Source organism: Leucoraja erinacea, chromosome 24 (assembly GCF_028641065.1).
Source record: "Leucoraja erinacea ecotype New England chromosome 24, Leri_hhj_1, whole genome shotgun sequence".
In the NCBI taxonomy this organism is placed as follows: Eukaryota; Metazoa; Chordata; class Chondrichthyes; order Rajiformes; family Rajidae; genus Leucoraja; species Leucoraja erinaceus.
Window position 1 is genome coordinate 12,980,726 of NC_073400.1, and position 26,394 is coordinate 13,007,119.

At 43.8% G+C, this 26,394-nt stretch overlaps 2 protein-coding genes across 5 annotated transcripts in view; both read left to right on the forward strand.

Annotated features, from left to right (window-relative positions):
* Positions 1 to 7,409, forward strand: part of tnni1b (troponin I type 1b (skeletal, slow)) — a 55,340-nt gene extending 47,931 nt beyond the window's left edge. For both annotated transcript variants that reach the window (XM_055654543.1, XM_055654544.1), the window contains exons 6-8: positions 4,344 to 4,520; positions 5,987 to 6,090; positions 7,161 to 7,409. In XM_055654543.1, coding sequence (XP_055510518.1) covers positions 4,344 to 4,520; positions 5,987 to 6,090; positions 7,161 to 7,164 — 285 coding nt within the window. In that variant the 3' untranslated portion in view covers positions 7,165 to 7,409. The remainder of the gene's footprint in view (positions 1 to 4,343; positions 4,521 to 5,986; positions 6,091 to 7,160) is intronic.
* Positions 7,410 to 23,618: 16,209 nt separating this feature from the next.
* The window catches only part of LOC129708654 (ladinin-1-like), an 86,297-nt gene continuing 83,521 nt past the window's right edge, over positions 23,619 to 26,394 (forward strand). For all 3 annotated transcript variants that reach the window (XM_055654545.1, XM_055654546.1, XM_055654548.1), the window contains exons 1-2: positions 23,619 to 23,656; positions 23,741 to 23,830. In XM_055654545.1, the coding sequence (XP_055510520.1) occupies positions 23,634 to 23,656; positions 23,741 to 23,830 (113 nt within the window). In that variant the 5' untranslated portion in view covers positions 23,619 to 23,633. The remainder of the gene's footprint in view (positions 23,657 to 23,740; positions 23,831 to 26,394) is intronic.

Below are 26,394 nucleotides of genomic sequence, written 5' to 3' on the forward strand. Positions count from 1 at the left end.
ATAGTTCTAGAGATACAGAGTGGAAACAGGCCTTTCGGCCCATCAAGTCCACGCCAACCAACGATCACCCGCACATTAGTTCTATCCTGTGACTGATCCCAAACCCGCCCTCCCGTCATATCTTCATTATCCCCCTGATGTCCCCATCTCCAGTGCAAAATAGATGGTTCCGAAGAAGGACTCTTATCTAAAATGTCATCTGTCCATCCTATCCGCAGATAATAGACATAAAAAGCTGGAGTAACTCAGCGGGGCAGGCAGTATCTCTGGAGAGGAGGAATGGGTGACGTTTCGGGTCGAGACCCATTTTCAGACTGAAGAAGGGCCTGGCCTTGAAATGTTCACTGTTCCTTGACGACCACAATCGAGGGTCATTCCACTGATGGACATTGAGGGGCAGAGTTTGGTGTGGACACCCCTCTAAACAGCCCGACTGACCAAGATAGTGCCAAAGCCAGGCCACTCTTTGCATACAAGCCCCACAAGTGGATCTGCAATCATTTGTTACAATCGCTCCCCTCTTTTAAATCTTTATTTCTTTATAATGTGGATATCTTGATTGTAATCACGTATCGTATTTTCGCTGTCGGGACAGTGTGCAACAAGAAAGCTTTTCACTCTATCTCGGTGCACGTGACAATAATAATAAACTAAACTAGGGAAGATATATCACCACAAGGAACTACATCTATGGTAAGCATGTTTCCTATAAAGATAGGAGCGGAAACTATTGAGTATAACTATGGGGGTGGAACGGTGGCACAGTGGTATCGTTATAACACCAGAGACACGGGTTTGATTCTGTCTAGAGGTGCTGTCTGTATGGAGTTTGTACGTTCTCTCTGTGACCGCGTGGGTTTTCCCCGGTTACCAACATTCCAAAGACGTGCAGATTTGTAGGTTAATCGGCTTCCGTGAAAGTTGTAAATTATCCCTGGTGTGTAGGATGGTTCTAGTGTACAGGGATCGCTGTTCGGCGTGGGCCGAAGGGCCAGTTTCTGCACTGTATCTCTTTAAACTCTCTCTGAGCCCTACTGGGTAGAGAAGGTAAGAAGAGTAATGCTCAAAAAATAGTTAATTGGTTGAATTTTTAGGTGATTGTTTAGGACAGTGAGATGCACTGGAATTACCTATAAAAGGCAACTGTGACTTTAAGGTTATAATCTCATTATACTGTATATAATGTCATGAGGCTAGTGGCTCTGTGAGTTGCAGTATTTGCCAGAGAAGCTTGTCAAACCAGTCTGGAGAGCTTCTTGTTGTAAACTTGTTGTAACTGCCTGCAGCCTTGTGAGTTTATGAAGTTCCTCACGCATAAAGACGCCAGAGGCAACAATTTAAATTAGTATTAGAACACACACGCACCTTACGTTAAAAGCTGAAATCTCTTAAACACTGCAGGATGTCGATGACTTTACAACAGTAGCTTAGTTTAGAGATACAGTGCAGAAAGAGCCGACTCTGGACTTACCTGGACTTGTACCTTGTCCTTTTACCATCTGGACGCCCGCAGCAACGGCTGCGGAGGGTTGAGGTCCTGACCACGGGGAAAAATGGAGGAGGACTGGCCAAATTGTGTGCCTTCCACCACAGTGATGAATGCTGTGGTGGATGTTTATGTTAAATTTTTATTGTGTTTTTGTGTGTGTTCTTTAGAATTGTACCACTGCTGACATATTCATTTCACTTGCACTTTATGTGCAATGTGACAAATAAACCGTATTGTATTGTATTGTTGTATTGAAACAGGCCCTTCGGCCCACTGAGTCCACACTGACCAGCGAGCCCCACGCATTAACACCATCCTACACATACTTGGGACAATTTAACATTTACACCAAACCAATTAATCTACAAACCTGTACTTCTTTGGAGTGTGGGAGGAAACTGAAGATCTCCGCGAAAACCCACGCAGGTCACGGGGAGAACGTACAAACTCCATACAGATAGCCCCTGCAGTCGGGATCGATCTAGAGTCTCTGGCGCTGCAAGCGCTGTAAGGCAGCAACTCTACTGCTGCGCCACCGTGCCACCCAGTGCCGTGTACTTGTAAGTTTCAACCAGAAAAGGACACAAAGTGCTGCGGTCAGGCGGCATCTTGGGAGAACATAGAAAGGTACCATTTTGGGCCGAAACCCTTTTTCACATTTCTTTCGTCCTGCATCAGCGAACCTTTGTATTCCACCTATTACTCGCCAGGCATTGTCCTGTCTCTCCTCTCTTTTAGCTTTTCCCCACCCCCCTCCCCCACCACAATCAATCTGAAGAATGGTCTCGACCAAAAAAGCCACCTATCCGTGTTATCCAGAGATGCTGCCTGAGCTGCTGAGTTACTCCAGCACTTTGCGTCCTTTTGTGTGTTAACCAGCATCTGAAGTTCCCTGTTTCTAAGTTTTAGCCAGGCTAGGCACTAATTTAAACAAAACACAAATGTGCGGGAGGAATTCAACAGGTCAGGCAACATCTGTGGAGGGAATGGATAGGTGACATTTCAGGTCAAGATCTTCTTCAGACCACTAATTCCCATCATCTACTAGATATTGGTGCAGGGTGCAGTATCCCTGCTTATTTCCTCTTTGCTGACCTCTGCTTTCTTGTTGACAGCAGCCAGTTGTTTCTTCCTTTTAATGAGGAAGATTATCTCCTTTCTGTCCATTTGCACATCTCATGCAGCTCTATATTAATATAACGGCAGGGAGGTGCAGCGGTAGAGTTGCTGCCTGACCGTGCCAGAGACCCGGGTTAATTCCTGATCTCGGGTGCTGTCTGCACGGAGTTTGAACGTTCTCCCTGTGACTGCCTCGGTTTTCTCTTGGTGCTCCGGTTTCCTCCCCCACTCCAAAGACGTACAGAGTTGCAGGTTAATTCTGTAAATTGTCCCTAGTGTGTAGGATAGTGCAAGTGTACAAGGTGATCGCTAGTCGGTGTGGACTTGGTGGGCTGTGCTGTATCTCTAAAGTAGAGCCTCAGAGGGTGGTGGAGGCCGGTTCTCTGGATACTTTCAAGAGAGAGCTAGATAGGGCTCTTAAAGATAGCGGAGTCAGGGGATATAGGGAGAAGGCAGGAATGGGGTATTGATTGGGGATGATCAGCCATGACACATTGAATGGTGGTGCTGGCTCGAAGGGCCAAATGGCCTCCTCCTGCACTTATTGTCTATATACACAACATATTAAAACTGTGAACGATGGAACTGCAGATGCTGGGTTACACTGAAGATAGGCATAAAATGCTGGCGTAATTCAGCGGGTCAGGCAGCATCTCTGGAAAAATTGACGTTTTGGGTCACGACCTTATCTCAGACTGAGAGAATCTTTAAACTGGTTCTTTAAACTTGTTCTTTTGAACAGCACGTTGGGCTTATGTCTGCATAACTATGCGGAGGGGAGATGCAAAATCAAGAAATGAACTGTTTACCAGCATTCACATTAGAATCAGACATTTTAATTCACCATTATGAACCTCCCTTCCTCTACTACTCTAATTTATCCCAGATTACTATTGCGCTCATTAATTCAGTTATGTCCTGATGAGTCAAGAGTCAAGAGTGTTTTATTGTCAAATGTCCTGGATGGGACAATTAAATCCTTACTTGCTGCAGCACAACAGAATATGTCAATATATAAACACAGTACATAATGGGGGAAGAGAAAAAAAAGAAAAAGTTCAATAAATTACTAATATAGTGCAATAATAATATAGTCTTTTGCAGTTCAGAGCTCAGAGCTGGTTGTTGTATTTAATAGCCTGATAGCTGTAGGGAAGAAGCTGTTCCTGAACATGGACGTTACAGTTTTCAGGCTCCTGTACCTTCTTCCTGATGGCAATGAGTAACAAGCTTTACATTCATTCTTATTTCAAATAAAATTTAAAATGTAAAAACTGTGCAGCACAAGAATTGATACCTTTGGCCCACCATGTGTGTGCTGAACATGATGCCAATTCATCTTTATACGAAGTGGGCGGCATAGTGATGTAGCAGGTAGAGCTGCTGCTTCACAGCATCAGAGACTTGGGTTCGATCCTGACCTTGGGTGCTGTCTGTGTGGAGTTTGCATGTTCTCCCTGTGACCGCGTGGGTTTCCTCCTGGTGTTCCATTTTCTGCCCACATCCCAGTCGTTTGAGTTTGTACATTAATTGGGGTCTGTAAAATTGTCACTGGTGTGTAGGGGATGGGTTTGATGGTGGTGTAACATATAACAAGTGTAAACGGGTGATTGCTGCTCGGCGTGGAAGAGCTTTCGATCAATAAATCAAAGTAAGCATTGTCTGACCAACGAATGCATTGTCGCATTTATTTTTTGACTGACTCTACTTTCTGCTTTTCCGTCCAACATTTAAGATCCAGGACCTGACTCTGAAAGTTTTTGATCTGAGAGGGAAGTTTAAACGTCCCACCCTTCGTCGGGTCCGCGTTTCTGCTGACGCTATGTTGAGGGCTCTGCTGGGTTCCAAGCATAAAGTATCCATGGACCTCAGAGCCAACCTGAAGTCGGTCAAAAAAGAAGATTCAGAAAAGGTACAAGAACAAACAGCAACCAGAGAAAAGTCTCTTTGCCCATTCATCAAGGAGGATATACGGCCATTTCATAGAACATAGACATCGAACATAGGGCATAGGACAGTACAGTACAAGAACAGGTCCTCCAGCCCACAATGTCTATGCCGAACATCCAAGACCATCACTTATAGTATCTACCTGCACATAACCAATAACCCTCCATTCAATGCCTACCCATGTGCCTTTCCAAATGCCACAAATGTATCTCCTTTAACTGCTACCACTGGCAGCACCTACATGGTCCTCACCACCCGCTGTGTAAAAAAAAGTTGGCCTGACACATCTCCTTTAAACGTTGTCACCCTCACCTTAAATCTATTTCAGTGATACCTCAGTAGTTTATGGATAATTGGAATATACTTGTCCTCTCATTACTTCCCATGATTGAATGCCGTACTATTATTTGCAACCTGCTTCAAACTGAGAAAGCCATTTACTGGGGGCGCTCAGAAAAATTAATACCAGGACCTAAGTTCAAATTCTTTGTTACAATTCTACGTGTCTTTATTTCGGGGGGAGTTTCAGGGGGGATTTCAAGTGCTCTCTCGTAATTTTGTCCGGATTAAAGGAGGCGCTGGACCAACAGTTGCGGATAATCGGCGGTGGACCTGTATTTATAGTTGGCACTTAATTCTTTTTATGCTTCACTGTAAATGTAAATAGATGATATAGCCTAGTTTGTAATGTCACTGAATTTCAGAGCCAGCCTGTATTCAAAGAGGTTCAATAACTTTACCTTCAGAGACCACACTTCAGAAGTACTTTTGGATAAATTGAAGTTGTGAAAGGTGCCCTTTTACTGATACATTTATCAACCTTTCATTCTGAGGTTGTATAAAAACAGTGGTAGCTCACTTTATAGTCATAGAGTAGAAACAGGCCCTTCGGCCCAACTTGCCCATGTTGACCAACGTGTTCCATTTACTCTAGTCCCACCTTATTAGGCCCTTATCCCTCTAAACCTGTCCTATCCATGTACCTGTCAAAATGTTTATTTTACATTGCAATTGTACCTGCCTCAACTAACTCATCCAGCAGCTAGTTCCATACACACACCACTCTTTGTGTGAAAAAGTTACCACTCGGGTTCCTATTAAATCTATCACCCTCACCTTAAACCTGCTGTATATCCCCTGGTTCTCAATTCCCCTACTCTGGGCTAAGGACTCTGATCTAGCCGATCTATTCCTCTCATAGTTTTATACACCTTTATAAGATCATCCCTCATCCTCCTGCGCTCCAAGGAATAGAGTCCCAGCCTGCTCAACCTCTCCCGAGATCAGACCCTCGAGTCCTGGCAACATCCTTGTAAATTTCTCTGCACCCATTCCTTATGTTGGGTAAAATGGGAGAGTTAAAACGTTTACACGTTTCCTTTATGATTAAAGAGACTGCTGTTGACAGGTGTTGTATCCCACCCTTAGGAACGTCCGGCTGGAGTCAGTGACTGGCGTAAAAATGTGGAAGCAATGTCTGGAATGGAAGGCAGGAAGAAAATGTTTGATGCTGCTAAAGCCCCAACTGGGCAGTAAGTATGGAAGAACATTCATCTTTTTAATTACATTACGTTTCTAGGCTGTACCATGAATATCTGAATCCTACATTGTACGGGTTTAATGCAGAAATTGCCTTTTAAAAATACGTCGAAAATAGACCAGCATAGCACAGGAATAGATTTTGGCTCGCAATGACTTTGCCAAATATGGTCTAGATAAATTAATCCCATCAGTCTGCAGGTGCTCCATATCCTTCACTTCCATGCATATAAGGAGAGAAGAGATGTGAATGATGAAGAGATGGTTGGGAGAGACGGATGTGAATCCAGGATGGGCAGGGAAGGGGGGCGGGGGGGGGGGGGGGGGGGGGGGGTGTCTGATATTGCCGCATGTCTGCTATAACCGAATGACGGGGGTAAATATTAACTCGTTCAACCCACGGGCGAGAGGGAGGAAACTTGGTATTGAGGGGGGTTAAACCAGCGGGAATTCACAGATCGGGGAGCCACAGCCCCTCGGCCTCATGCACGGTGCACCAGGGAGGGGCCCCGGTACTCGTGCTGCCTTCCTGCTGCTCGCTCTCTCCGCTCCCACAACCAGATGTTCCCGCCACATGGTGTAACTGGGGGTGGGGGTGCCACAAGTGCCTCCATCCGCTATAACCAATGGTGGCGCAGCGGTAGAGTTGCTGCCTTACAGCGCTTTCAGTGCCAGAGGCCCGGGTTCGATCCTGACAACGGGTGCTGTCTGTACTCAGTTTGTACATTCTCCACGTGACCGCGTGGGTTTTCTCCGAGATCTTCGGTTTCCTCCCACACTTCACAGATGTACAGGTTTGTAGGCTAATTGGCTTGGTATAAATTGTAAATTGTCCCTCGTTTGTGTAGGATAGTGTTAGTGTGCCAGGGTCACTGGTCGGCACAGGCTCGGTGGGCCGAACGGCCTGTTTCCACGCCTGTCTCTAAACTAAACCGAAATCCGTTATATAGATGTTTGTTATTGCGAGTATTTACTATATATGTTATCGTACGATCAATAATGAGCTTTGGAAATTGCATAATGACTTCTCCCCTCATGCATTTTAATTCTGTTTACTTTTCAGATAATTTTACTTCAAGAGATTCAATTCAAGATACATCCTTTCCCAGTATCTCTAGCTTTACATGCTCACATTTCCCTGCTTTTGAAGGTGTCCAGAATCCAGTAGGAAAACAGTGGCCACACCGGATGATAAACAATGAAGAATTCTATTTTAAGACAATAAATATAAAATAATTAACTGTGATGTTCTGCAAATCCTGTAAATTCAAATGAAATAAAAGTAAACTTACTGCCTGGGTGAAGAAGTTAACATCAGTCTCTCATTTGAACTTGATTAATTTATGTAGTTGGCTGGCATTTAGATTCATAGTCATATAGCACAGAAACAGTGCATTTTGCCCAACTCGTCCAAGCGTACTGAGATGCCATCTAAGCTGGTCCCATTTGCCCATGTTTGGTCTATATTCCTCTAAATCTTTTCTATCCATGTTCCTGTCCAAACAGTACTTCCACATCTCAAAAAAATATTTCCTTAAATAAAATCCCAAATTTCCTGGAATTTGATGTTATTTCCTGAAATTGTCAAACATGCTTCCTGCGTGCTATTTCTTGTTTTTTTTTTTCCGCGGGCATATGTTAACAACTCAAGGAAGAACAAGGCAAAACGGATCTATGTAACTTACTACACCGTATCTGCCTTCTTCTGTTACTCACTTGTACAGTGTTTCGTTGACTCCAACAGCTTTTGTTGTCTTTGTTTTTTCAACCTGCTCTCATGTGTCTCAGTCTCTGTTCTCTCTCCCTCTCTTCCTCCTTTCTTCCCTCCCTCCCCTTTTACTCACTCCCCCTCTTTGACAATAGGTTCAGTAAGCCATTCGGCCCTTCGAGCTAGCACCGCCATTCAATTTGATCATGGCTGATCATCCCCAATCAGTACCCTGTTCCTGCCTTCTCCCCATATCCCCTGACTCCGCCATCTTTAAGAGCCCTATCTAGCTCTCACTTGAAAGTATCCAGAGAACCGGCCTCCACTACCCTATCTACCTGCGCTGTCACTTTCAGAGGATTATGTATTGGTACTCCTAGATCCTTCTACTCTGCAGCACTCCTGAGTGCCCCACTGTTCACTGTGATGATCCTGCCCTGGTTTGACTTCCCAATATGCAATATTTCACATTTATCTTGTAATACTTTGTCCAAATTACCTTTTATGCAAATTTACTTTGGCTAGGTCCCATCACAGTTTCTCAGTTTCCGCCCACATCCCAGATTGTGCAGGTTGCTAAGTAGATTTACGACCTTAATTATATGGGTATGTTGTAAAATCTGGGCGAGGTTGATGAGAATATGGAGTTAATAAAATGAGGCGGTTCTCTTCGATATAGTGGGCTTGCAGGGAAAAGAGTGGAAATAAGTGCAATGTGTGAGGTTGGAAGTAAAGCAGGTGAGAGCATCATAAAGTTAGTCCAGTTGGGTAGGGTCGGTGATGGAAAGGAAACAGAACTAGAAAGCCATTAACTTTTTGTAGCTGTTATTGGGTTTGAGGCAGGAAGTAAACTATTTTGGAGCTGACGTTGGATGAGACAGTTATTGGATTGGAAGATAGTGGAGACAAGGAAAAGAAGTTTAAGAAAGTACCAAGGCAGCCACACTGAAATTGGAGGAACAGCACCTCATTTTGCACTTGGGCAGGTTACAACCCAGCGTTAAGAATATTGATTTCTCTAACTTCAGGTAACTCTTGCATTCCCTCTCGCTCTGTCCCTCCGCCACCCTTGTCGTCCAGCTAGTTTCGCTGTTTGCTTTACTAGATCCCTTCATTATCACCTTTTCCACAGCCAACAATGAACCATTGTGGACTCTATCTTTCCTTGCCCAATGGTGCTGGGTCTAATTTGTTCTAAACCTTTTCATATACCTCCAGTATCCCACTCAGTGTGAAGAAGGGTCTCGACCCAAAACGTCACCTATTCCTTTTCTCCAGAGATGCAGCCTGACCCACTGAGTTACTCCTGCAATTTGTGTCTATCTGAGGCAGGGAAAAAATGGGATTGTTAGAGCAATCTAGATGATCCTGAAAAGGTGAACAGTTTTGACAATGTGAGCCATTGCTCTCTCATGGGTTAAGTGGTGCAGGCTGGCCTGACAGTAAGTGGCATGACCAGATGATGTTCATGCACTTTTAGGTCTGCATTACTTGGAGTTAAGGGAGCCAATTAAAGGATGGCTTGGAAAATGAAAGATAAAATGTTGGGGTTGGATTTGGTGGTGGCCATGGTGAGTGATAGTGATTGTTTCTGTGAGGACCCAGGGTATCTCAAAGGTGGAAGCATGGTTGAGCAAAACTTACAGTGTGCAGAGAATCAAAGGCTGGGCATCGGAGCTTTTTGCTGACACATCAAGTCATAATCATGGAGCCATGGACACGAAACACATAGCGCAGGAGTAACTCAATGGATCAGGCAGCATCTCCTGGAGGATGTAGATAGGTGACGCATTGATTCAGGACCCTTGTTCAGATTCCAAAAATCTCCGGAGTACAAAGAAGGGTCCTGACCAAACCATTGTCCATCCTACTAGTTTGAGGAAGAACATTCTTGTTATTGAGGGAGTGCAGCATAGATTCACAGGGTTAATTCCCTGGATGGCGGGACTGACATATGATGAAAGAATGGGTCGACTGGGCTTGTATTCACTGGAACTTAGAAAGGATGAGATGGGATGATATAGAAACATATAAAAATTCTTAAAAGGATTGGGCAGACTAGATGTAGGAAAGATTTTCCCGATGTTGGGGAGCTCAGAACCGGGGGTCACAGTTTAAGAATAAGGGGTTGGCCATTTAGGTCTCAGATGAGGAAAAACCTTTTCACCCAAAGGGTTGTGATTCTCTGAAATTCTCTGCCACAGAAGGCAGTGGATGCCAATTCACTGGATGTTTTCAAGAGAAAGTTAGATTTAACTCAGAGGGCTAACGGAATCAAGGAATATGGGGAAAAAGCAGGAACGGGGTACTGATTCTGGATGATCAGCCATGATCATATTGAATGGCGGTGGAGTCTTGAAGATCCGAATAGCCTACTCCTGCATCTAATTTCTATGTTTCTATGTCCTCCAGAGATACTGCCTGACCTATTGAATTACCACAACATTTTGTGCTTTGCTAAAGATTCCAGGATCTGCAGTTTATTGTTTCTTCATAGAGTCATAGAGTTGTACAGAAGAAAATGGACACACCGTGACCATGCTAACCTTTTTGCCCTTCTACACTAATCCCATTTCCCTGCATCAGGATGGTATTTGTACTTCAGAACTGTAGATATAAATGAATTGGAAGGAAATTAAATGTAGGAGATGAGGTGGACACAATAGGGAAAAAGAGCAGAACCACAAGATTTTTATTCTTAGTGACAAGAAGATCATAAGCATTGTCACTAGTTATTGATGTGTCGGCACAGTGACACGGCTGGTAGAGCTGCTGCCTCATAGCACCAGAGAACCAGTTTGATCCTGGCCTCGAGTGCTGTCAGTGTGGGGTTTGTATGCATGGGTTTTCTCCATGTACTCTGGTTTCCTCTCACATCCCAAAGATGTGCGGATTTGTAGGTTAATACATCTCTGACAATTTCTCCTAGTGTGGACGATTTTGATGGGAATGTGGGATAACATGGAGCTAGTGGGGATGGGTGATCGATGTTCGGCATCAACTCGGTGGGCTGAAAGGGCACTTTTCGATACTTTCCTGCGGAAGGATATGTTGGCTCTGAAGAGGGTCCAGAGGAAGTTTACAGGAATGATCCCAGGAATGAGTGGGTTAACATGTGATGAGTGTTTGATGGTACTGGGCCTGTAGAATAGAATAGAATAGAATAGAATAGAATAGAATAGAATAGAATTACCTTTATTGTCATTCAGACCTTACGGTCTGAACGAAGTTTCGTGCCTGCAGTCATACATACAATAATACAATAATAAACCACAAATTAACATCCACCACAGTGAGTCCTCCAAGTACCTCCGCACTGTGGTGGAGGCAAAAATCTTAGGGCTGCAGTCTCTTCCCTCCTCTTCTCCCTCTGCGCTGAGGCGATACCCCACTGGGCGATGGCACAAACAGTCCCGCGGCTCACCGAACCCCGCAAACAGGCCGGCTCAAACACCGCGGCTCGGGGTGGTCGAAGCTGCCGCCCTCCAGTCCAGCGGACGCAGCCGCTGGCCCGCGGCTGATCCCCGGACTCAGGTCACTGCTGCCAGAACGCCGTCCCAGCCACCGGAGCACCGTTCCAGCCCCTAGCCGGATCACCCTCACGTGAGTGCCGTTCCTCCCTCGAGCTGAGCCGCTCCGACGGGAGCGCCATTCCACCCTCGAGCTGGGCCGCTCCGACGGAAGCGCCACATCCCCTCACGGGAGAGTCTTAGCCCCGCGCCAGGCCGCCCTCACGGAAGCGTCACAGCCCCTCACGGGAGCACCGTTCCAGCCCCGAGCCGGACCGCCCTCACGGGAGCGAGCCCAGGGCAAGTCCTGACAGGCTGCCTCCGGAGTCTCGAGGTCGCCAGCTCCGCCATTAGGCCACAGCGTAGACGGAGGCAGAGAAGGGGGATACGACGAGAAAGTCGCATTCCCCAGAAGGAAGAGACAGCAAGCCCTGTTACAACCCCCCACATAAACACAACCTAAAAACCAAAAACTTAACTAGACAAAACGAAAAAAAAACAACACAAAAAAGTAAAAACAAACGGACTGCAGGCGAGCCGCAGCCGTTCACCAGCGCCGCCACTTCCGGAATTGCTTCTAATGCATTTATTGAAATATAGGCAGGGTAATGTACTTGCTGGAGTTTAGAAGAATGGGGGGGGGGGGGGGGGGGGGGGGGGGGTCTTATTTATACCTACTGAATAATGAAAGGCTTGGATAGAGTGGATGTAGGGAGGATATGGAAGGAGATGAGGAGGAATTTCTTGAGTCAGAGGGCGGTGAATCTGTGGAATTCTTTGTCACAGAAGGCTGTGGAGGCCAAGTCAATGGATATTTTTAAGACGGCGATAGATAGATTCTTGATAAGTACAGGTGTTAGGGGTTATAGGGAGAAGGCAGGAGAATGGGGCTAGTGGGGAGAGATAGTTCAGCCATGATTGAATGGGGAAGCAGACTTGATGGGCCAAATGGCCTAATTCTGCTTCTATCACTTATGACCTTGTGACCTTATGATGCCGTATCTTTCAATTAGATTCAATCAGTCAAGTGTCTTTAAATCATCAAAACTGAGATGTTGCTCATTGTGGAGGCTGCAGGAGATTTATTCCGGCCTATAGACTAATTTATTTGCTCTGTGATTTAATTCCTGCCTTTATTCTAAACAATACAATATGTAATTATTTTTTGCCTCTAATGCATTTATTGAAATATAGGCAGGGTAATATGATATAAAACAATATTACTATAAATCACAAACAACTAAATCATGTCCCTGTATATTACAAAGAACCCAATAAAGAGTATTGGATTTGTTTCCTGTTTCTGTTGATATAGTGCACAACTACTGCACAAGATATTGTTGATTTTATTGATATCATCGTGGCACTGCACGCAAAGCAAATCTTAATTAATCAAAGGTTTCTTTAAGTCCCATGGTTGAAGATTCAATGATGCATGCTTTTATTTTATTTATGCATGCTTTTATTTAATTCTCTGAAACACTTTCGAGTTAACAACTAAAAAGGATATGAGATAATAATATCACATTGAATCTGACATCAGTTTTGGGTCTTAACATTTAAGATATTTTCCCTTTTAAGGAATTACATTTAAAAGTTTAAGTCCCATAGTCATGAGTTCTCAGTTTAGTTTAGCATTAGTTTAGAGGCACAGCGTGGAAACAGGCCCTTCGCCCACCGAGTCCGCGCCGACCAGCGATTAACACCATCCTATACACACTAGGGATAATTTACATTTACACCAAGCCAATTAACCTACAAAACCTATACGTCTTTGGAGTGTGGGAGGAAACCGATGATCTTGGAGAAAACCCACGCGGTCACGGGGAGAACGTATAAACTTCATATAGACAGCACCCGTAGTCAGGATCAAACCCGGGACTCCGGCGCTGCAGACGCTGTGGGTCAGGCAGCAACTGTACTGCTGCTCCACCATGCCGCCCATAAGGTTAATTCCCACAAAGCTCTGCTTAAAGTCTGAAGAGCCCTGTCTCAGGCTGAAGAAGGGTCTCGACCTGAAATGGTAGCTATTCATTTTCTCCAGAGATGCTGCCTGACCCGTTGAGTTATTCTGGCATTTTGTGTCTATCTTCTCTGCTAAAAATGTAGTTCGAAAGTTGGTGCTTTTAAATTTGTTGCTTGTAAAAGTGAACTCATTATTGCTGACTTTGTCATAAACAGATTGAAAGAATGGGCCAGAGTAAAACAAGTGCCACAGATTACTTTGAAACATAGAAACATAGAAAATAGGTGCAGGAGTTGGTCATTTGGCCGGTCGAGCCAGCACCGCCATTCAATAAGATCATGGCTGATCATCCAAAATCAGTACCCCATTCTGGCATTTTCCCCATATCCCTTGGTTCCCTTAGCCCCAAGAGCTAAATCTAACTCTCTCTTGAAAAAATCCATTGAAATGGCCTCCACTGCCTTCTGTGGCAGAGAATTCCACAGGGTGAAAAAGTTTTTCCTCATCTCAGTTCTAAATGGCCTACCCTTATTCCTAAACTATGACCCCTGGTTCTGAACTGCCCCAACATCGGGAAAATTTTCCCTGCATCTATCCTGTCCAATCCTTCAAGAATTTTGTATGTTTCTATAAGATAACCTCTCATCCTCCTAAATTCCAGCGAATACGAGCCCAGTCGACCCATTCTTTCATCATATGTTAGTCCCGCCATCCTGGGAATTAACCTGGTGAATCTATGCTGCACTCCCTCAATAACAAGAATGTCCTTCCTCAAATTGCACATAATACTCCAGGTGCGGTCACACCAGGGCCCTATACAACTGCAGTAGGACCTCCTTGCTCCTAAACTCAAATCTTCTGCTATGAAGCCCGACTTCACTGGCTTGGCTTCACTTGGCTTTATTTACTGCCTGCTGTACCTGAATGCTTACTTGCAGGAAGGAAGGCTCTGTAGTCTATTTCTCAGACAAAGGAATATCAATGGAAGCGGAGAGCGGTAGGGGGAGAGGGAGAAATGGGTGTGATATTCCCCTCTCTCTTCCCTGTGCCCCAACTGGATTAACACCAATTTTCACCCCTCCTTCCACCTATATTCTTCCCTATTGACACATCTTCTATCGTTATGTCCTCATCTCACACTTTTGCTCTTTTTGTCTCTGGCCTTTGTCCAGGCATCCTCCTTCACCTGTATCCACCTATCACTTGCCATACTCTGTCCTGCCTCCATCTCCCCTCCCCCACCATAATCCATCAAAAAAGAAGGGTCCTGACCCGAAACGTCACCTATCCACGTTCTCCAGCAATGCTGCCTGACCCGCTGAGTTACTCAAACAATTTGTATCAACATCTTGCACATTAGTTGCTGCTTGATTGCTACTTCATAGAAACATAGAAACATAGAAATTAGGTGCAGGAGTAGGCCATTCGGCCCTTCGAGCCTGCACCGCCATTTAATATGATCATGGCTGATCATCCAACTCAGTATCCCGTACCTGCCTTCTCTCCATACCCCCTGATCCCCTTAGCCACAAGGGCCACATCTAACTCCCTCTTAAATATAGCCAATGAACTGGCTACTTCCTTTTTTATTTCACTGAGGTAAATGTTTGATGATTTTTTTTTTTAATTGCTAATGTTGAGAGGGATTGATGAGTTGGTGGACATTGCTCTTGCAAATAATGCCTACTGCAGAAAAAGACACCACTGAAGAAGTGTGAACATTTCTGTATGATAGAGAGAACAAACTGTTCTGCATTTTGATGAAATATTAACTAATTCCTGCAATTCAGAACCATATGGAGTTCTAATATGTTCTACAATTTATTTCCAGTTAAAATATTAATTTACTGATATTGGATTAATAGATGTAAAGTAATATTTTTGCTAAAAGTTGTGATGAGACATGGAATATTCAACAATGTTAAACACAATAAGTAGATACTTACTTAACAAAAGCTTGTGTTTAATAATTGCTGTCAGACTAATTCTTTGATATGATTCCACAAAAGAATCAATGGTGATTTGGGACAACCTTTGAATGTGAATGTTGTGTGCATATTGTAAACTGATGACTGAGATTGAGGTGAGCTTCGTTCTGCACAAGGTAGGTTGAATAGGTTTACATAGATACATAGACAATAGGTACAGGAGTAGACAATTCGGCCCTTCGAGCCAGCACCGCCATGGCTGATCATCCACATTCAGTACCCTGTTCCTGCCTTCTCCCCATCCCTTGATTTAGCTAGCCCTACGAGCTCTATCTAACTCTCTTTTGAATGCATCCAGTGAATCGGCCTCCACTGCCTTTAGCAGAGAATTCCACAAATTCACAACTCTGTGTGAAAAAGCTTTTCTCATCTCAGTTCTAAATGGCCTACCCCTTATTCTAAACTTTGGCCCCTGGACTCCCCCAATATCGGGAACATGTTTCCTGCATCTAGCTTGTCCAATCCCTTAATAATTTTATATGATTCTATAAGATCACCTCTCATCCTTCTAAATTCCAGTGAATACAAGCTCAGTCGATCCATTCTTTCATCATATGACAGTCCCGCCATCCCAGGAATTAACCTTGTGCACCTATGTTGCACTCCCTGAATAGCAAGAATGTCCTTCCACAAATTAGGAGACCAAAACTGCACACAATACTCCAGGTGTGGTCTCACCAGGGCCCTGTACAACTGCCGAAGGACCTCTGTGCTCCTATATTCAAATCCTCTCATTATTACATTGATCTAATGGCTTTGCTTCTGCAGGGAGAATTCTGGAGGTCGGGTGCAGTATGTAGTTGGAACATGTTGGCTGGTATGGGCAAGTTGTGCCTAAGGACCTGTTTCCATGCTGTAAGACTCTATGACTGTATGAGTGACAGAATCCCTGGAGACTTGATGGGAATGGAAGGAGAATTAATTTGGATTAGCATAGGATTGATATAAATTCGTGCTTGATGGTCAGAAACCCAATGGGCCGAAGGACCTGTTTAGGTTATGTATTATTTGTCGCTTAATGAAACTGAAATCGGAGGGGGTTGCCTGCAATGTTAGAGACTGTTAAACCATAGTTACCCAACCAGATGCAACTAAATTTAAAGTAGCTCTTTCTTCCCAAAAACCCTTTCTGGCTTAAGTCCTCCCTCCTCCACCTCCAGTTTAAATTCCATGTAGAATATTTTGGAGGACCAAGAAACCAAGAAACCAAGAAACGTGCCTATAGCAGATTGAGGCTTTAGACTGAGCCTATTGTGTGTAGGCCCCAACCATTTAAAAAAATTGAAATTTATTTTATGCTTGTAAAATCAAAATGGCTGCCAAAACAAAGGGATAGATCCGAAATGGGGGAACATAAAAGGAACCAAATATCTTTAAGCCTATTAGATAGGCCACCCTGTTCATCTTTATACAGTGGGAATAGGAGATTATTGCATTATTGTGGTTGCTTCTGTAGTGTCATCAGGGAGTATAATATTCACAGGATATTATAATCATAAAACAATAAAGTGTTGGGTGGTGAGGCAGCCACAACGAACAAGTCTTAGCAGATCGATTTCACACCACCTGCTCTATGGAGACTGCGGAAGAATGCCGAGCATTCTGACATCAGCCTCTGGCATGGGTCCATGAGTTACTCGAAAAAAAAATCCATCTGAAGCATATACCGGACAAGTGATGGGACGGGCGGCTTCCTTTGCCGCCTGATCATCTTATTAAGGAATCATATGAAAGAATAAGTCTGACAGCAATTACTAAATGCAAACTTTTGTTAATTAAGTATCCCCTCTTAAAGAAAAAGTGGTGTTCCTTTTGGTGGATGCTTACAGGTTCCATGAATGAAGGCCAATTTTTAAGGGCCTGTCCCACTAATGCGACTTTTCAGCGACTGTCTTCGACCTTCAAGCAGGAGGGCACTCGCTGAAAAACTTCGAGCCGGATCGACCGTCAGTGATGAAACCGCGAGCCGGATCGACCGACCGACCGCACACACACACACACACACACACACACACACACACACACACAGTGGGGGAGCACACACACACAAACACACACACACACACACACACACACACACACACACACACACACACACACACACACAAAAAACACAAAAAAAACACACACAAAAACACATCACAAAGGTGTGGGTCAGGGAAAGCGGGGGGCGCTGTCTGGGGGGGGGGGGTGATGAACAGAAAGGTAAAAAGACGGCTGCACAGTGTACGGTAAGTCCTTTAGAGAGGGGGGTGGGGGGGGGGGGGCAGAGGGGGACAAAGGGGGAGAGAAGGGGAGAGAAGGGGGGGGAGAAGGAGTGGAGACACTTTTAAGAAGCCGGACAAATTATTATAAAATTTAGCAGGTATTTTTACTTACCGGTCGGTTTTCCTTGGTCCTGAAAACTCCAATGAAAACTCCAATTAAAATGCCCGGTCAGCGAAGGAGATTGCCTACGGCTGCCCTCTACTGCCTGTAACTACATGGCGACCCCACTCCACTGCACTACGAGTTCAAAAGAACCATGCCGACCAATTGTTAATCGCGGAAAGTTTTTCAACATGCTGATAAACATTGCATTAAGGTCCACTTCAAATCAGAGTAAACTCATTACGATACAAAGATTAGCTGCAGAGAAGGAGGCTGATTGAAGTGGGGTTGATGCAGAAGACAAAGAGTACGAGTGAAGATTAAGGGAGATGAAGCAAATGTTGGTGGTGAACAGAACAATGGTAAACTGCCAATTGCCACCACGCTCGCTTTGTCACTGACCAATTCTTGTCTTTTCTCGTCCTTTTTTCAAATTCGCTATCTCTGGTTAGTGATCAAAATCCATCACAAGCCTACATGTTCCCACAGTTGCCTTTGCAACACCGCCCACTACCAATCCTGCTTCCGTTGAAGATTCAGTTCCATTGTACAGAAATATGATAATTAATCCATCCAAACAAAGTAAAGGCACGTCAATAAAATGAAATAAATAAAATGTAATTTAACAGCTTTGTGGGAAGCAACAGGTCTTGAGTGTAAGACAAGTAAAAGTGCTGGAAGTATTCAGATGTACTCCTGCACTGTCCTGTCTGTTTGAATGTCGACACCCTCCGCACATTTGTCCTTAACTATGTTTTTCCATCCATCATTGCTTAGAGGATAGCTGGTTATTTTATCCCAAGGATAAAATAACCAGTCATCGCTTTCTATCTCAGCAACCTTCACACTCCTACCGAGTCTGCACCGACCAGTGATCCCTGCACATTAGCACTATCCTACACACACCAGGGGCAATTTACATTTATGCCAAGCCAATCAACCTACAAACCTGTATGTCTTTAGAGTGTGGGAGGAAACCGAATGTTCAAACTCCTTACAGACAGCACCCATAGTCAGGATCAAACTCAGGTCTCTGGCGCTGTAAGCTCTATTGCTGCGCCACCATGCATTGGCAAAACATTGGCTTTTCATTAACATTTAGAATTCAGTTATTGTGCTCTGCTGCAGAAGGTTTTTAGAATCAGATATTCTACAAATGGTTTATGATGCAAGGTGAAAATCCAGTTATAATTAGATTATTTACCTGATACCACACTTTTGTAAAACACAATTTTGTTTTGCCATTTATCAGATATGGGCATAAATCCCTCATGTAGCACAATAATGGCCTTTGATAACAAAGACAGAATTATATTTTATGAACAGATTTACGTAGAATTTAGGATAATAACGTCTTAACTGAAATTTGTGTGACATTTACACTGGCAATGATCAAGTAATTAATGAGATATTACACTCGCCTGATGATTAATGTTTGGCAGATTAGAATTTGCACAAGGTGAAAAGCAACCATTGGTCTCCTATTCAATGTCATATTTTGTCTACAAATTTAAAAAAGAGGAAAAATAATGATTAATTTCTGAAACTGGCCCAGGCACCACACAGCCCGGTTAACCAGCCTTCTTTGGGTTGAATGGAGACAATCATTATGTTGGTTGGTGTAAAGTTGGTTGGTGGTTAGGAAATTGATGGTGCTTCTATGTTCCCGACGGCTTTCCGACGGGCCGCGCGGCCAGAAGGCTTCCTGACAGGGAACGCGGCCGGAGGCCTTTCTTGAGGCGCCGTGGTCTCGATGCCTCCCGGATCACCTCATAGAAGCCTGGATCGGTGCCCGGCCGGGGCCTCGTGGGTAAAAGTCCGGGTCGAGGCCCAACCGGGACCTCGTGGGTCGAAGCCTGAGTGGGGCGAAGCCCATGTCGGCACCACGGAGGTGTGGAGTGGGGCGTCAACAGTGGTAAGGCCTCGGCCTCGGCGGCGGCAGCGGTGAAGCCTCGTGACGATGTGGCCTCGACGGTGGTGAAGCCTCGTGGCGGCGGCGGCCATGCCTCGCGGGTCGACCCGCGGTTGATGGTGGATGAGAGCGTGGAGAACCACCATGAAGGGGGAGGGGAAAAACAAAGGACAATGGGGGGGGGGACAAAGGACAATGAGGACCCGGCGTGGGGGAACTGCTGTGATGGGGCGGAGGGGGGATAAATGGGGGCTTTGTAACTTTGTCAGTGCCATAGGTGACTGCTATTTGTATACATTGTGTATGCAAGCAAAGAATCTCACTGTGTCTAGTCACATGTGACAACAAAGTATTCCTATTCCTATTCCTATGTTGGTTGTCCACAAGCTTCTAAAGTTCTAAGATGTATAAAAACACTTTTTAAAAAAGGATGTTGGGATGAGGATAGGTGATTGTGAGTGGGATATTTGTTATACTGATTGTATTGGGAAGGGTGATTATAGGGTGATGGGTTGTATATATGACTAAGAGATACTGTATAGTATATGAGGGTTTTTTCTTTTCTTTTTTTGTTTATTTCTCTCTTTTTTTGTATGGCTTTGTAAATATTTGATTAGTGTATAAATGTAAATAATGTGGTGTACATATAGCTGCTGGTGTACATATGGTGTGCATATAGCTGCTAAATTTGTATAAGATAATTACAAGCAGTTGAATAAGAGGTGGGAATTAATAAGCTCTTTTTCGGACACATACAATTTCATTTACTTATAGATATTGTTTATGACACTTTATAAATATTCTTGTTTTGTTTTTTGTATGCTGTTTCACACTTGCTTTTTATTCTTTTATTCTGTTCAAAATAAAGAATATTTTTTAAAAATCTCTCATTTCCCTTATCCCTAACCCGTCTGCAGAAGGGTTTCAACCCAAAACATCACCCATTCCTTCTCTCCAAAGATGCTGCCTGTCCCGCTGAGTTATTCCAGCTTTTTGTGTCTATCTTCTGTAAGTTAGGGTTAACCAGTAGTGCTTTGAGTTAGCTTGCACCTCTTGTAGCTGTGCGTGGCACATTTGGCAGGAGTGAGTGTGATGGTGAATGCACATTTATGACATAACAAGGTTGTCCACCAGCATGTTTTTCCAATGTTATTCGTGAGAGCTCAATGAAGGAGTTAGATGGGAGAAAAGATGGCATCGATCTATTGAGAGGAGGCCCAGCAAGTTCTCCAGACACACACACACACTACACTGGTGATAAATGCCTGGAGTCAACCATAAGACATAGGAGCAGAATTTGGCCCATTGAGTCTGCTCCGCCATTCAATCATGGCTGATCTATTTTCCCTTCTTTCAACCCCATACTCCTGCCTTCTCACTGTGACCTTTGACGCCCTTACTAATCATTAACCTATCAATCGCCACTTTAAAAATACCCAATGACTTGGCCTCCACAGCCATCTGTTGCAATGAATTGCATAGATCCACCATCCTTTGGCTAAAGAAATTCCTCTTCATCTCCAACCTACAGGTACATCATTTTATTCAAGCACATTGAAGACTGTTTCTTGATGAGCTCAGGTGCATGATCCTGTCAAGTCGCAGAGTCATACAGCATGGAAACAGGCCCTTCTGTCCATGCTGAACAAGATGTCCCATCTAAACTAGTCCTATTTGCCTTCACTTGATCCCTATCCCTCTAAACCTTTCCTATCCTTTGCACCTGTCCAAGTGTCTTTTAAATGCTGTTATTATAAATAACGTTATTACTCTAATACCAATAATCTCAATCAATCGGAATTCAGAACATTCTCATGCTTCATTATGGCTTAGTTAACTGCCTCTGAAAAAAACTTGCATTTTCTGCCAAGGATCATACTTTATTCAGAACAGCACGCCATTTCTCACACATGCACCACTGCTAGCAACACGAAGAGGCAGATTCTCATACATCGTTGCATGAAGAAGATAGTGCTGTCTCTCATTAAAGTGACTATGATTGAGGTCTTGTCTGGTGGTGGGGCTGAAATCATTGAAGATGGCAGCACCTCACCCTAACTCACAATCTGATGATCTAGTTCACCCTAATCCTACACTAAATGCCACAAATGGTATCAGTGTGTCCTTATGTTCTGCAACCAGAACCTTAACTTGGCACCTTCCTTATTTCAGATACGTCGTTATACAATGAAACAAGAACTGGAAGAAAATGACGATGAAGCCACACAATCAATCAGTTTAACATTGACCACCGTCAGCTCAGATGCGTCTCAGTGGTCAGTTGAGGTGGGATCGTCATCTGCTGGGTCAATGGGCATAAACTTCAAGAAAGGTAAAACAGATTCCATCTCCTCCCAGACCTACCGACCCAAAAGGGGGCGCCACCTACAGGCCAACGAACCGAATGCCGCTCAACAGAAAAGTCAAATAACGGACATGACGTTGCTGGGAGGTGGGACATGCCAGCGATTGGTCCAGACCCACCTGTCCATCACATGAACGTGGAGGGATGAACATTGTCCCATACCTCCACTCCACCCGACCCACAGCCCGCGGAGGGTGGCCGTGGGAGAGTGGGGGCTGTCCCGAGGGATGGGTACCTTTGGCCGCTTACAACTTGGTGCTTGGATTCAGATTGCCCTGTCACCTATGGCTTGTGTGGGAAAATGAACCCCCAACTCTCTTCTCCACTGGCGGGAGGGTGGGGGTAATTTTGGGAAACCCTTCTTCAGACCTTTGCTCAAGTTATAAGCATCTGCAGTTTCTTATGCCTCCATGAGATAATAGATGTTTGGACACATATTTTCCCCACAATGTCCTCCTCTGCAAACCATTGCCTGCCATCCACTTTTAATGTGATGTGTAAGTCACCAAGTGAAAAGTCAAAGTTTGAGCTTTAATTGGCTGGGAAACCCAGACATAATAGGTTCATGTGTGGGCTGCATGAAGGTAGAGTTGGCACATGTACTGCTGAAAGCTTTGTGTCCTTGCCTGCCGGCAGATTCCCCTTCACCACATCTACTCCATAACATTGACAACGTCATTTGTCCCATTGTATTTAAATGAATATTTATTGATTTTTGCTCATTCAAACAAACCTTTCCGTGACACTACTCAATAATTTCCATAACTACAGCATATGAATTGGCACAGGCCGGTGAATGTTCATTTTCAGACAATAATTAGTTCCTTTCAAAATGACAATGAATTTCAAGAAAAGACACAATTGTAAAAATCATACATATAGGGTGGCACAGTGGCGCAGGGGCAGAGTTGCTGCCTTACAGCGCCAGAAACCTGGGTTTGATCTTGACTGCAGGTGCTGTCTATTCGGAGTTTGTACACTCCCCCTGTGACCACGTGGGTTTTCTCCGGGTACTCCGGTTTCCTCCCAGATTCCAAAGACGTACAGGTTTGAATGTTCATTGGCTTTGGTAAAATTGTAAATTGTCCCTAGCGTGTAGGATAGTACTAGCGTACAGTGTGATTGCTGGTCAGCACGGACTCGGTGGGCCGAAGGGCCATGTTCTGTGCTGTTTTTCTAATGTCTAAAGTCTATATAGTTTGCAGCCCATTAAATCTAGTCACATCACAGAGAGTGCAAATTGTCCTCAATGTAGAAAACTGGCAACAAAATTCCATCTGTTTACAGACGATTGCTGATTTATTTGTTGCACGTTGTGTTGTTTACAAAAGGCATTCATCAGAACTGTGCAGCAGGTATTTATTTCTCATGCTATAATTTAATTCCTGCTATAAAGACGATTCCAACTGATAAGGCAACCACCCTGTTCACTAGTTTGAAGTGTCGCAATTATTTTTCATCAGTTCCGGATTAATGATTTGATAGCTTCAAAATATTGACCAATATTGAGATAAAACAATGTGCCTCAGGCCACTGCAGATATCGCCACGCCACCTGTTTGAGTAGAACTGCAGCAACACCCCTTCTTTAGCGAAGTGGATCAGCCCCTGTTAAACCTGTCCGTGGTACTGCCAAGTCTACACCTCCCCACCATTCACCATTCAACACTTGGATGTATTCATTGGTAGCTGAAGAAACAGAGCAAAATAATCAGGGAGATGAGAAAAACATTTAAACTGAAGTATGTAGTATTTTTTTAATGTAATTTCAGCAAACAATGTTTATTTTTGAGTAGTATTATACAACGAGATATATAATCTTCCAGGTTAATGAATGACTGCAATGGAGATTTGGGGAGAAAGACTTTACCAGAACTTCACACAACAGGAAAAAAGTGCTATTATATTTCAACAAGGTAATTACTAAAGTACTTAAGTGACCATTTTTTATCCAAGTTAGTTTTTCCTTATATAAAGCAGGAGTATCTACATCTCTGAAATGAATTTCAAAACGCCAAAATAAGTTACTGAATTTATTTCCTGCTCTCCAAGTCCATGATATTTCATGAAGAAGAAACAGACTGGTATTTTTAAAGATTAAATAGGTATTTAATCAGCAAACTCCCATCGATTTATTTCAGTTTGTATTAAGATATGAAATATAACAGGCTTACAATATTTGAAATCAATATTGAAATTTCTAAATATAAATTAAAAGGTACTTAATTAATCAAACTTTTTACAGTGTTAGGTCATCAAAAATATTAAACATGAACATCCATTTCTATATCAGATTACATATTTGGATAGATATATTTGTGACAGTATCTGATTGATTCCATTCCACAGTGGGTATATTGGAAAAAACATATATATGGTTTTTATGCATAGATGTATGCTTCCCAATCTTTCTCTTATCAAGATCCCATTTAAATGATGGATTTCTTTTGTGACCAGTGAACATGCAGGTATCATGTAAAAATATGTGCTATCTTAACTGATTTTATTTAGCCTTTAATTGACAATGAATGGAGTAATTTAAAACTCCTGTTGAGTCAGCAAAAACAACTTTGTATAAAATCAGTGAATCTACCAAGTAAAAATATTGAACTAGTATCACACCATCGAATATCTTTGCAAGTTATTTGCTATCTTTGCGTTTAGTTTACAATTGCCTTTCGAGATAGAGCGTGGAATCAGGCGTTTTGGCCCACCGATTCCACGCCGACCACGATCACCCCGTACCTTAGTTACATCCTACACACTAGGGACAATTTGTAGAAGCCAATTTACATTTTTGAGATGTGGGAGGAAACCGGAGTACCTGGAGAAAACCCACGCGGTCACAGGGAGAATGTAAATTCCGTACAGACAGCACCCATAAAAACATCTGCAGTTTCTTGTTTCCAAAAGTCAGTGAATTGTGATCCTTTTCGAAATATGAGGACGGTCTCAAATTAGCAGTTAAACTGAATCTGAAGCCCATGCCAACCCTAGAGTCATAGTCATAGAGTGATACAGTGTGGACATAGGCCCATTAGCCCAACTTGCCCACATCGGCCAACATGTCCCAGCGATACTAGTCCCACCTGCCAGCATTTGGTCCATATCCCTCCAAACCTGTACTATCCATGTGCCTGTCTAACTACTTCTTCAATGTTGGGATAGTCCATGCCTCAACTCTCTCCTCTGGCAGCTTGCCGATAGATCCACCACCCTTCATGTGAAAAGGTTACCCCTCAGATTCCTATGAAATCTTTTGCCCTTCCCCGTAGTTGAGGCCAGTTCATTGGCTATATTTAAGAGGGGGTTAGATGTGGCCCTTGTGGCTAAAGGGATCAGGGGGTATGGAGAGAAGGCAGGTACAGGATACTGAGTTGGATGATCAGCCATGATCATATTGAATGGCGGTGCAGGCTCGAAGGGCTGAATGGCCTACTTCTGTACCTATTTTCTATGTTTCACATTAAACCTATGTCCTCTAGTCCTCGATTCACCTATACTGGGCATCTACCCGATCTATTCCTCTCATGATCTTATACACCTCTTCAAGATCACCCCTTATCATCCTGCAAAGAATCCAAGGAATAGAATCCCAGCCTACTCAACCGCTGCCTAAAACTCAGACTCTCTAGTCTTTGCAACATCTGCGTAAATCTTCTCTGTACCCGTACCATCTTGACAACATCTTTCCTATAACACGGTGCCCAGAACTGAACACAATACTCTAAATGTGGCCTCATCAACGTCTTATACAATTGCAACATGATCCCCCAACTTCTATGCTCAATACTCTGGCTGACGAAGGCCTTTTTGACCTCCCGATCCACCTGCGACTCCACCTTCAAGGAACAATGCACCTGCACTCCTAGATCCCTCTGCGCTACAACACTACCCAGAGCCCTACCATTTACGGTGTAGGTCCTGCCCATGTTAGACTTGCCAAAATGTAATACCTTACATTTTTCTGCAATAAATTCCATCAACCATTCCTCAGGCCGCAAGATCCTACTGCAATTTTTCACAACCCTATTTGAATACTTTCTGTGAGTCAAAAATCATTGTTATTGAAAAAGTCATCAGAAACATTGAAGTTTGAGTTTTAAGTGTCCCATGTCATATGGAATATCACATACTTACGAGGAAACCTGGCTAGTCTCTATGATATTGAAACAACGAACTGCAGATGCTGGTTAATACACAAAAGGCAAAAAGTGCTGGAGTAACTCAGCAGGTCAGACTGCATCTCTCAAGTCCGAAGAAGGGACTTGACCCTAAATGTCACCTATCCACATTCTCCAGAGATGCCTCCTGACCTGCTGAGTGACCCCAGCCGTTGTGTCCCTTTCTGATGTTGATATGGGATAAGAGTATTCCTCTATCTAGCTGAGAAACTATGAATATGGATCTTTCTAATTTCAAATAACCATTGCATTCCCTCTACCTCTGATCCTCCCCTGCCGTAGTCATCCTGCTAGTT